The 12,260-nt window shown below is 45.8% G+C and overlaps 1 protein-coding gene across 1 annotated transcript in view; it reads left to right on the top strand.

The window, feature by feature from the left end:
* Positions 1 to 2,827: 2,827 nt before the first annotated feature.
* Ccdc62 (coiled-coil domain containing 62) overlaps positions 2,828 to 12,260 on the top strand; it is a 61,901-nt gene continuing 52,468 nt past the window's right edge. Inside the window, exons 1-4 of the mRNA XM_023720667.1 lie at positions 2,828 to 2,949; positions 3,645 to 3,759; positions 11,229 to 11,248; positions 11,987 to 12,071. Coding sequence (XP_023576435.1) covers positions 3,654 to 3,759; positions 11,229 to 11,248; positions 11,987 to 12,071 — 211 coding nt within the window. The 5' untranslated portion in view covers positions 2,828 to 2,949; positions 3,645 to 3,653. The remainder of the gene's footprint in view (positions 2,950 to 3,644; positions 3,760 to 11,228; positions 11,249 to 11,986; positions 12,072 to 12,260) is intronic.

Here is a 12,260-nt window from a genome sequence, read left to right as displayed (position 1 = left end):
AAAAAAAAAAAAAAATCAAAGGGTCTATGGCTTTCTGGTGCCCAACACGGGATGCTCCTCAATTTAATTAAAAAAGAGAATTCAGTGCAGCTAGCCCTTGGTCACAGGGCTAGCAGGGTGGAGCTGTTGGCTAGAGCCTAGATGTGGGCTCAGGGGCTGGGAGGGCCCCCCAACAAAACAGAGGAGAAACAGTCACTACTAGAGATGCCGCTCAAGGGGTGCAGGTGGGCGGCTGGGATGGGGCCGCTCCCCATGACCGAACACAGAGCGAGGAGCTGGAACTGAGAAACCAGCGGCAGCAGCTGCAGGGACAGCGCCCCCTTCTGTCCGAAGAGCAAAGCGGGGCGAGCACGGAGGGGCGACATCAGCGCGCCCCCAGGCGGAACCGACCGGTCGTCATCACAAGTGAGATGTTCTGGGTTGTTCCTTGCGTCGTTATTTTGCAAACTACTAAGAAAGATGCTCTGGCCACACCGACACAGGGTCACCCACTGCGACGCGTCTTGACATAAAAATGTTGAAACGTCACAAGGGAGAAATGGGAAAAGGTTGAGCCGTGACTGTAGATAGCAAATCTCAAAAAGTCAGGAGAAAGTATTTTGGATGTTTCCCCATAAAAATGATAAATGAGATAATGTCTAATTTGATGTAAACATCACACAGTGTAAGCATGTACTGAAATGTCATACAGCATCTCATGAACGTCTCAGGCTGAATTACTGAGAGTAGAGGCTTGGTTTATCTGTTTGTTTTGAGACAGGGTCTCATTACATAGTTAAGGCTGGCCTTGAACTCACTGCATAGCCCAGGCTGGGCCACAGCAGTCCTCGCGCACCACCACACTCGGGAAGACTAGTCTTTTTTTTTTTTTTAATGTATTTAGTACAGGGTCTACAGGGTTTCACTACACAGCTCAGACTTGTAGTGATTCTGTTTTTCAGCCTCCCAGGCGCTCGCCACCATGCCCATTCTCGGTCACCATCTCAGGATGCCCTGGGGATGGGGCCAGCATGGCAGGCCCGGGATCCAACTCCCAGCTCCTGCGTCTGCCTAAGCAAGCTCTTTAATCTGCTGAGCTATCTGGCCAGCCCGTGACTAGTCTTTTATTTCTTTTATTGAAACAGTGTACTAGGCATGGTGGCGTGTAACCGTAGAGCTATAGTTCCAGTACTCAGGAGGCTGAGGCAGAAACATTGTTTGAGTTTGAGGCCAGCCTGGACCATATAGTGAGACCCTGCCTCAAAAAATCAAATGAAAAAAGTGAACTAGATTTGTGCCTGGTATGTACAGGAACTTAGTAAAGTTTTACTCAAGTAAAATTTGTAAAATTTTTCGCTTGGACTCTACCAAGGTGCTTCAGACATGATGTGTCTTTTTTTTTTTTTTAGACTGTGATCAAACCCAGGGAGGATCTTGCTAAGTCATTAAATTCCCTAGGCTGAGCTGGAGCTCTCTTTTGCTGCCTCAACTTCCCAGAATGCTGGCATTATAGCCATTAACTAATGTATCAGGGTGATTCAGGTGTTCTGTTTCACTGGTACAATATAGAATTCACTCTTATGACAGAGCCCTTCTCTTCTTTAAGAAAGTTATCAGGTGAAGACCAGATTAAATGAGTTTTCGGTAGAGAGGATTGTACCAAAGGCAGGGGTGATGGTGCACATCCGTGATCCTATTTAATAGGGAAGCTGAGGCAGGAGGATCCCAAGTCTGAAGACAGCCTGGGCAACTTTCAGACCCTGTTTTTAGAAATGTGGGCCTGAGGGTGGGCGAGGTAGCTCAGTGGACTAAGCACCTGCTCAGGCAAGCAAAGGGACGGGGGTTCAATACCCGGCACCACAGGCCGTGCCAGTCCTACCCGCAGGACCGGCTGAGCAGGCCACAGAGTCTGGGCATGGTGGCACACCCCAGTAATCCCAGTACTGGGAAGGCTGAAAACAGGAGGATCACTACGAGTCCGAGCTGCTTAGTGAGACCCTGTATTAAAAAAAATTAAAAGGTGGGTGGGACAGAGCTCAATGGTAGTGTGCCTCTGGCTTCAAGTACCGGGAAATAAGCCTAGAAGTGAAGGAGAGGAACTAGGTCATTGAGTCATGAGAATGGAGGACAAAGCAATAGAATAGAACAATATTGCCTTATCATCTGGCGACCTTTCACACTCTGAACTGTTCAGTGTCAGGGTTCCCATTTTATCTGGGAGACTCTGGCTGAATGTGCAGATGAAGGGATGTTTCCCAAAATAAAATATCCGGAAGGAAAACTAAGGTACATCCCCGTAAAATTAATTTGAACTAAAATCACATATAAAGTTATGTAAAAACGAAGGCGACGAAAACAAGTGTTTCCTCATCACCCATAATCTCAGTGGTTAGATTATGGGTGATGAGAAAACAAAACAGCATCGATAGGGTGCTCCTAATGCCTCCAATTAGGGAATGGGGCTGGGATGAGACCAAACGCCTCATCCCGCTGCCATCTCCCCGCAGGGCCGTGACTTATCCTGTCCGCGAGGTTAGCCAGGATCCAGGATGCACCCCAGACACCCGGCCAACCCTTCCCGAGCTTATTAATAGGAAGTCATTTCTGACTCACGAGCGCGACCCTGGGTTTCAAGCGCGCGTCCCCTTGCGCACGCGCACAACTGGCGCGACGCACCCGCCCCCCAGGTAACCAGCACCGCCTACTGGACGCCCACCTCCGGCCGCTTCGGTTCCGCCCCTGAACGGAGCGCGCGTGCTTTCTAGTTTCGCTCCGCCCCCTCACTCCGGTTTCTCGCGACATCCGACTAGTAGCAGCCTGAATCTCGCGATAGGTACTTATAGTCTCGCGAGAGCACGCCGGGTAGCTGGGTTCTGGGGCGGCCCTAGCCGGCGAAGAAGAGTTGCATGTGTCGCTTTAGCTGGCGGGAGCGGCGGGACCGGAGGCGGCGAGGACTGTGTGACCGCCGGGGTAAAGACTCCCCGCTCCCCTTCCGGTTCCGAGAGGCTTGTAGCGTGGGGCAAGCTGAGATGCCTCCTGGAGGAAAGGGGCTGGGCGTCTCCACTCCCGCCCACATGGGCCTCCTCTGGTGTCCCCCGGGCTGCCCCTTTGCCTCAGCATTGCTTGTCCTTGTCGCCTCAGCCCTCTTACATTCCACCCCTTCCTGGTTCTTCTGTTTCCGCTTTCTTTCCCCATCCACCGCGGGCCCCGGCCACCCTGTGCCCACTCCTCAGTGTCTCCACACCCCACGTTCTGGACTCCTCGCGTGTGACCCGCCCCTCCGCCTCGGGTCTCTCGACCTCTCTTCTTCTATCTGTTGGGAGCCTTCCTTTCAGCGCAGCTTGCATCCCTCCCAGGTCGCCCTCAGACGTTTCGCTCCGTCTCCATTGAGGTCACCCACCATTTGCATTTCTCTCCCCAGTTGCTGCTTTTTGTCAGTACCCCCTTCCTTCCCTGCTTGTTTCCGTGTAGACTTATGGATCAGGTGGATGTGCCAGGAATTGCTCTCATCTCGTGATCTAATACAGCCTGTCTTCCCGACTTCACAGAGAACTGAAGCAGTCTTGGGGTGGGAGGCAGCGTAGTGGAGGAAGTCAGACTCCACCCCAATACTTTTTCCCTTGGTGTCTTCAGAGTAATGACGGTGTCCTTGTCCTCGCTTACAGGTTTATGAAATGGCTGCTGACATTTCTGAATCCAGTGGGGGTGATTTTAAAGGTGATCCGAAGAACAGTGCCAAGTTAGATGCTGATTACCCACTTCGAGTCCTTTACTGTGGAGGCAAGTGTTGGAAGGCAGAGGATGGGTTTTACTATGTTTTGATACTTTGTGTTGATAGTTTTACATTTGGTCCTGTTAAGTTTTTCATTCACCCATTTGACTTTTGTCATTTGGTGAGACAAAATTCATTCACCCATTTGACCTTTATTCAAAAGGGGACTCTGAAGAGGATGCAAAGGTTAACAGATTTTCCCAGTCTTTGTGGTTTTTAACTTGCTACTTGGCCTAGAGGAGCTTACAGTCCTGTGGAACTGGAGACATGCAAATATGTTATTTCAGCTGGGTGTTATGTGCTGTTCTGGCTGTTTAAGGAGGACTCCTTGGAGATACCAAGCAAGTCCTGAGGGATAGGAGAGAAGAGAGGAAGAAGTGAGAAATAGCAGCCTAGGGGGAAAGAACAGCTATGCAGGAAGAAGCTGCGTGTGTCTGTGGAGAACCGAGCAGTTTTGGAGTAGGATGGGGGGACAGCAAACTGGCTTGCGCAGTGGAGAGGAGGTTGGAGTGAGGAGCAACACATCCTTGGGAAAATCCTTTTTTATTTTCTTCATTTGAGACCATACTTAGTGGTGGGAAAGTCCTCTGATTTGAGTAATGATCTATGTGTTAGACTTCATCAACAGATTTCTCCCTATAAATATTTTTCCTCAGTTTCAGTAGGAAAATTTCAGTTCAAGAATCTATTTTATTTGCTCTTTGGAACTTTTAGAAAAATTTGAAGGTACAAGACAGTAAGGGGGCAAATAATTCTTTTGTTTTCAAAAATCTTTTTGAGCACCTGCTTACTGTGTTCTGGACGTATTTCAGGTGCTGAGGACTGAAGAATAAATAAAAGGGGAAAAGTCTGGGATGTAGCTCAGTGTGAGGTTCTAGATTCAGTCCCCAGGAGGGAAATTAGTGACTCATCATTTATTAAGTGTCCTTAATAATGAAATAAAATTAGTGTGCATTACCTTAAATTTTAGAAAATGTATTATTAGTAGTAATAGGAGCAGTAGTAGTGTTATTTGCTGTACAGGGAATGGATCCCAGAGGCACTTTTGTACCAAGCTATATTCCCAATTCCCCGGGGGGGGGGGTTTGTGCTGGGGATTGAACCAAGGTCCTTGTGCATGTAAGCAAGAGCTCTACGGTTGAACCACATCCCAGCCCTTATTATTTTGAAACAGGATCTCACTAAGTTGACACGGAGAGACTTAGCTTTCCTGCCATCCTCCTTCCTCAGCCTCCTGGCTGGGTTGTCTTATTATGACATTTGTTTCCCTCCTCCCATTTTTAAAAAATTGAACTCCAGGGCTTAACACTAAGCTAATCTCTAACCCTTTTTTACTTTGAGACAAGACCCTATTAAATTGCTAAATTGCGGCTGGTGAGATGGCTCAGTGGTCTAAAGCACCTACTTGGAACAGGCTTAGCAAAGCACAGGGACCGCTGTTCAATCCCCCAGGACCACATGCCAGCCAGCCCCGCCCCCTGGTGGGCTGAGTTGGACACACACACACACACGCATAAATAAATAAAAATTTTAAAAAAAAATTGCTAAATTGCCCAGGTCAAACTTGTGACCTCCTCCCTTAGCCTTCCAGAGGGCTGGGAGATGGTGTGCACCATCATGCTTGGTTTATCTTACGTCGCAATCAGTTATTATTCTTTCCCTGTGGAGTCATTGGCCAGTATTTGCTTTGTGACTGTAGCATGTAGCAGGAATATGGCCCTGTGCAAGTTACTTGATTTCTGTAAGGTTTAAATGTCTGTTTCTAGTGTATTGGAATGAAAAAGATGATTACATGTTAATTCAGATAATTGGTGTAAAGTCCCTAGGATAAGTAGGACCTAGCCTTCTAAATGCTGCCGTTGTTGTTGTGTGCTAATTCATTATGATTTTCATCTTGTCTGTCAGATGTAGTTTAGAACTATTCTGACAGTGCATGGTGGTGTGCACTTAAGCCCCAGCACTCAGGAGACTGAATCAGGAGGATTACTGCAAAGGCAAGGGCAGCCTGGGCTAGCTAATGAGTTCAGAGCCAGCTTGAACTGTGTAGTAAGACCCTGCCTAAAAAAAACAAACGAGGGGGCTGGGGAGATAGCACAGTAGTGCAAGGTTCTGAGTTCAATCTCGGTTCTGCAAAAAAACTATTATTCTGTCACTGGGGATGTAACTCAGTGGTAAGAGTACTTACCTGGCATGTGCAGGGCTCTAGATATGATGCTTAGCACTGTAAAAATAAAACAAAACTTGTTTTTGTGTCTATCCTGTTTTATCAAATCTAAAAGTGTATTTTAAAAAACGCAGTATATGGGGCCGGGGAGATGGCTTAGTAGAATAAGCGCTTGGCCTGGCAAGCGCAAGGGTCTGAGTTCAATCCCTGGTTCTGCCTAAAAACCAAAAACAAACAAACAAAAAAAAAAAAACGCAGTATGTGAGATTCTCCTAAGAAAGAAAAAAGATACCATTAGATTGGTATATTGCTTACTTATAAGATGTAGCTCTACAAAAAATATAAAAGTAGAGTTGATGAAATACAGGATATGAAAATCATGCATTGAATTGTTTATATCACTTCTTAGATAGCTTTTGGGGGATTACTGGAGTTTGAACCCAGAGCTTTCACCCTGAGCTGCATCTCCAGGTCTTTTTATTCTTTATTTTGAGGCAAATTGACCCAGGCTGTAACCCTCCTGGCTCAGATGACTTGTGAAGAACTACACTAAGTAGCTCACTCCGCAGGTACTTTGTTGGAGAGAAGTCCCTAGCCTGTGTGAGAAGAGCGTATTTTCATTTCCCTCCCTCTTCCGTGTTGATGTATAAGGCAGCAGGGTGAGGAAAGACGTACTTCTCCCCTGAGGACCAAAAAGTCTAGGGGTGTGAGAAGCACTAGGCAGTATTAAGTTAGGAGTGAAGTGGTCCTGACCATGAATTAGGGGTTCAGGGGTCTTTGACTAGAGGGAAGCCAGAAAGTTTTCAAGGAGTGGAGTTTATAGAAGTCTTAGGTGATAGGTAAAACTTGCAAGGAAAGCTGAAGGAATTTGTAAGAACAATAGGGGGCTTAATTTCATATGCTCTCTTTAGGAGAGGAAGACAGAGAACTGATTCTCACAGAAGGCTGATTTGAAGTAAAAGAACAAAGATGGGTAGGGTGGGGTCAGGTCCAAGGAAACACAAGGTCTTGAGGGTTCAGACTGTAGATGTTGCCAGGAGATAGCTCAGCAGCCTCAGCGCCTCCTTGGCAAGCACAAGATCCTGAGTTTGATCCCCAATACCAAGAGAAAAAAAAGGTGTTTGGGCCAGCTAGATCATTCAGCGGATTAAAGCACTTGCTTAGGCAGAAGCAGGGGTCAGGGGTTCAATCCTCTGCCTGCTGTGCCAGCCCTGCCCCAGGGGTGCACTGAGACAGCACTAAGACTGGGTGTGGTGGCATGAACCTGTAATCCCAGTGCTTGGGAGGCTGAAAACAGGAGGGTCACTATGAGTCTGATCAGTGTAGTGAGACCCTGTAGACCCTGTACATTTAAAAAAAAAAGGTATTTGCTGCCAGACTGTAGATGTTCAGGTCTGTGTTTACTTTTTTGTATTGTTGGGGATTGAAGCCAGGCCTTGTGCATACAAGGCAGATTCTTACTACTGAGTTACACTTCCACCCTTGTCTGAGTTTAAATCTTGGCTCTCTTTATCCTGTTACTGAGTAAAACCTTTGTGAGTTTCTTCATAAAATGGAAGTAGCTGAAGCACCTACTTCAGAGCTCTGTTGAGAGGGATGCGTGACACATTGCATAGGGTGTGGTGGCACACACTATTTTGGAAGGTTAAGACAGGAGGACTGTGACCTTGAGGCCAGAATCTGACTCAAAAAGAAAGAGTCAGACATGGTGGCACACACCGATAGTCCCAGCACTCGGAGGCTGAGGCAGGATTGTTGCAAGTTCGAGGCCAGCCTGGGCTGCAAAGTGAGTCCAAGGCTGCCCTGAGCTGCATAGCAGAGGTCTAGTCTCAAAGTAAAAGGAGGAAGCTGGGCATGGTCCTTGTTAATCCCAGCACTCCGGAGGCTGAGGCAGGAGATTACTGTGAGTTGGAGGCCAGCCTGCACTACAAAGCAAGACCCTGTTGGAAAAAAAAAAAAAAATAGCTGCTGCACATGCCTATAGTTCCAGTACTTGGGAGAGTGATACAGGAGGATCACAGCAAGTTCAAGATCAGTCTGGATTATATAGTAAGACCCTGCCTCCCCCCGAAAAGAAAGCAAAAACCTGAGAATTAAAAATAAAAAAGAATGACTGTAGCCCAATGTGAATGTTCTGGATTCTATCCTCATTAGCACAAAGAGAAAGAAAAATGTTTGGCACATGGTAAGTTCTCAATAAATGTTACCTATTATTATCTGTAAATATCAGAAAAGTTCTGAGTTGCTAGCGTCACTATCATCTGTAGTGAACTATTCTGTGAGCAGGAAAATAATGAAGGGACAAGAAAAGATTAATATGCTATATTGTGATGTGAGAGAACCAATAAAAAGTAAGGCCTGTTAGCTGCAGAAGTGTAGGTAGAGGCAGGCGAGTACCTTGCTCTCAGTGGAAGCGGAGGGATCAGTCAGGAGAGACCCGGCCAGCTTCACAGTGAAAAGGGGAGCGATTCCATGATGAATTCTGTATTTCTAAACTGAGAGCTGAAGAGAAGGAGAGGCAGTGAAAGTGGTGAGGCGCATTTTATTTGGAGGTGAGAAAGGGGCTCTTTTCCCAGGATAGTGAGCTTGAGTTTCTCCAGGCAGAAGAGTCTTAAGCATGGTGTGTCAGAACGGCAGCTGAGGCCAGGAAATAAAGATCCGCCAGTGTTAGCCACACAAGGATGTTCTGAGGAGGAGATGGTGGGAGCTTATTTAGGAAAGGAACAAGAAGGGCCAGGGATTCTTGGGGTGTACTCGAGTCAGGTGAGCTGGGCAGAAGCTGCTTAATTGGTGTCAAGTTAGCGAGAGGGTCAACTGGGAATCTTGTTTTGTTTTTCTGCAATTATAAAGTGTGACTGTGGATGCAAGAAAAGTTGCATTTCTTTGTTTCACTAGGAGTTGAATCCAGTTCCTTGCTCTGAGCTACTTCTGCAACCCTTTCTATTCTTTGTCTTGAGGCAGGGTCTTGATAAATTGCCCAAGCTAAATTGGAATTTGTGATTTTTCATCCTCAGCCTCTCAGAATACTGGGAATATAGGCATGTGCCACTATAGCTGGCTGTATTCTTTTGTGACAGTTATCTGTGAAAAAATACTTTAAATGTAAAAGCATATGTGAATCAAAGGAAAGAGCCCTTTCCTGAGACTTGAATGGGTCAATAAAGGAGCTCTACCGGGTGGAAGCTGCTGAAAGATGCATTTCTACCTAATCAGCACTGTTCGTGGCAGTGCAGTGCAGGCTTCTGTTTGGTATAAAAACATTATTGTTCATTTAACAAAGAAGTACCAGACATGAGTTTAGACATCGCCTTCAAGTCCTGGCTAAGTTCTGAGGAAGATTGTGTATTGGCAGGGCCCTGCCCTTCATCTGCACAAAACTTACACATGGTAAATGTAGGCGAGGACTGCAGGGAAGATGCAGGTGAGACTGGCAGCGGACAGACACAAGTAGTAAAGAGCTGGAAGCTGGGACGCACCTGTAACCCCAGCACTCAGAAGGCTGAGGCAGGAGGCTCTATGTCAAGTTCAAGCCCAGCCTGAACTGAATAGCAAGATCGAATCTCAAAAACAAAGAAAAGAGGGCCGGGGAGATGGCGCAATAGAATAAGCGCTTCCCTGCAAGTACAAGGGCCTGAGTTCAATCCCCAGTTCTGCGCCACCCCAAAAAAAAAAAAACTGAGACTGTAGCCACAGCAGCGGTGCAGAAAGGAGAGCTTTCATCCTGTTGTAGGGAATCAGAAAGACCTCATGGAGCCCACCACAACTGAATGGGGACTTGAAGGAAAGGTGGTGTTCAGGCCAGCACGGAGGGGCAGAGGGCAGATGTGCCAGGCAGAGGAGCAAGCAAGACAGGCAGGAAGATAGTGGCCATCTGAGGGCTTTCCGCTGCCTTGCGATGTGAGATTTGTAAAGGCGAGAGGCAGGAATTTGTAAGGCTGTGTGGTTTGGGGCCAGGTTGAGTGAGATTCTACTAGTAGATAATGCTGAGTTGCAGAAGGCTTTTGTACAGAGAAGTTAGGTGAAGACTTGAGTGAGGCAGGCTATAATAAGGGTTAAAATTAATGAGGGCTTAAATGAGTAAAATAGTCAGGTGAGGTATGTGCCTATAGTTCCAGCTATTCGGGAAGTTGAGGCAGGATGACTTGAACCCAAGAATTTAGGGCCAGCCTGGGCAGTGTAGCAAGATCTTATGTCTTTAAAACAAAGGAGTAGCATAAATTAGGAAGAGAAGGTTGAGCGAAAAGATTATGATGGAGAAGCCAACAAGTTAAATGTTCATTGGGTTTGAAGACAACAAACAGGGAAAGGGGAAATAGACCTGTTAAAAATGTATGGAGGGGCCAGGGAGATAGCTCAGTAGAATAAGCACTTGCCTTGCAAGTGCAGAGTCCAGAGTTCAATCCCCAGTACTGCAAAAAGAAAAGAAAAGAAAGAAAAAGAAAAGAAAAACTGTATGGAGGGGCTAGGAATTTAGCTCAGTGTTGCAGCGCCTGCCTGGCAAGCTTGAGGTTCTGGGTTCAGTTTCCAGTACCCGCCAAAAAGGAAACAAAACTTGTATGGGTATAATTTCTGGCAGACATTTAGTATTTTTGATAGGTATGTAGAAGAGAGCAGACTATCGAATAAGGCACTTGCTAAAGGGAAAAATAGAAATGGTGACAGAGGCACACTCCTTGTCCTTTGGCCATCTGCTTCTTTCCCCTTTCAAAAGCGAGAGTGTAGATTAGAAGAGACTGGTCTCAGCTGTCAGCTAGAGTCTACTTGGCACCTCAGAGAGAAGCTTAAATTCATTTAGAAGCACGCTGTAAGCTCCTGCCCATGCCAGGCATTGTGCTGCACATACAGGAGTGAGTGACTCAGTTATGTTCTAGAAGCCCATTTTGACAGATGCTTTAAAATGTACTTGAGGATGTTGTTGGTGTGCTGGCACAGACCTGTAATCCTGGCACTTGGGCGGCTGAGGCAAGAGGTTGCTGCTAGTTCGAGGCCAGCCTAGGCTAAGTAGTAAGTTTAAGACCAGTCTAAATTGCGTAGCGAGACCCTGTCAAAAAAAAAAAAAAAAAACAAAACAGAACAAAACAAAAAGCAAAAGCGTTCGTTTTTCATCAACTAGATTCTGTAGATCAGAAAATCAAGGTAGTATTATTGCCTGAAGTAACCATGTGCCTTTTACCTCAAAACCCCCTGAAGGTGTAGCATTTGAAAGGTGGTAGAGAAAAATTAGACAATATAGAAGTGAGACATGTCAAATGTGATAAATATGTGTTTACATATTCTTAACATTTTAAATCATTTTTTTCTCCATTTCCCCAGTCTGTTCATTACCAACAGAGGTAAGTCCTTTTAAATACTTTTCTCTTAATAATATCTGCATTTGAGGTCACACTTGATTTTAGAGCTAACCTAAGAACTTTCTTTTTATTTTTGTTTCTATATCATTTGACAGTAAAATTTCAGCTTTTTTTTTTTTTAAAACAGTACTGGGGATTGAACCACTGAGCTACATCCCCAGCTTGTTATTTTGAGGCAGGGTCTTGCTGAGTTGCCAAAGCTGAGCTCAAACTTGCATCCTTCTTCCTCCCAGAGTGCTAGAATTAACTATGGTTTAGAGTGTCTTTAAGGCCTCCCGTAGTGCTGGGTACACACAGTGTGTCGCTGTGCCTGGCTTTTGTTTGTGGAGTGGGATAGCTGGCTCACAGGTGGATGCCAGTATGCCCGCAGATACGTGTGCTGCACTTGCATTTGGCTCTACGTTTCAGATGTTTCCTGGAACTCGTAAGTGGCCAGTGATAATCAAAAGGAACGTTAAAGCCAGAACTACATGTCTGAGCAGAGGAGGGGAGCAGTGCAGGCCTTGTGGAAAACTTCCTACAGCGAGCAGGCGCTTCATCCTTTTGACTTCCTAGTTTTGGGGGCATTTTCTGCTTGAATGGAGCTTTCCTGTGGGTGAGAAATCGGGGAAAGTAGTTCTGCTCTTCATATAGCAAGTATAAGCAATGATTTTAAGTTGAAATGTATTGTTTGAAATGTTTCCTTGATTCAGTTTATTCTTTTCCTTTCCTTCCTTACAGTACTGTGAATATATGCCTGATGTTACTAAATGTAGACAATGGTTAGAGAAGAATTTTCCAAATGAATTTGCAAAACTCACTGTAGGTATGAACCTTTTTTCTTTTTATCAAACTTGTATATCAGAAACAAGTACACATGTAGCATGATTTTGAAGATATGAAAGTCGTCCTTTAGTAGGATACAGAATTTCAATAATCTTTTATTAACTTTAAAACTCTTCCAGTCTCAGCTGTGCATGGTGGCACACCCCTGCAGTCCCAGCGCCTGGGAGGC

This window comes from Octodon degus, unplaced genomic scaffold, assembly GCF_000260255.1.
Source record: "Octodon degus isolate 3935 unplaced genomic scaffold, OctDeg1.0 scaffold00076, whole genome shotgun sequence".
Classification (NCBI taxonomy): Eukaryota; Metazoa; Chordata; class Mammalia; order Rodentia; family Octodontidae; genus Octodon; species Octodon degus.
This window is presented reverse-complemented; position numbering and strand designations above follow the sequence as displayed.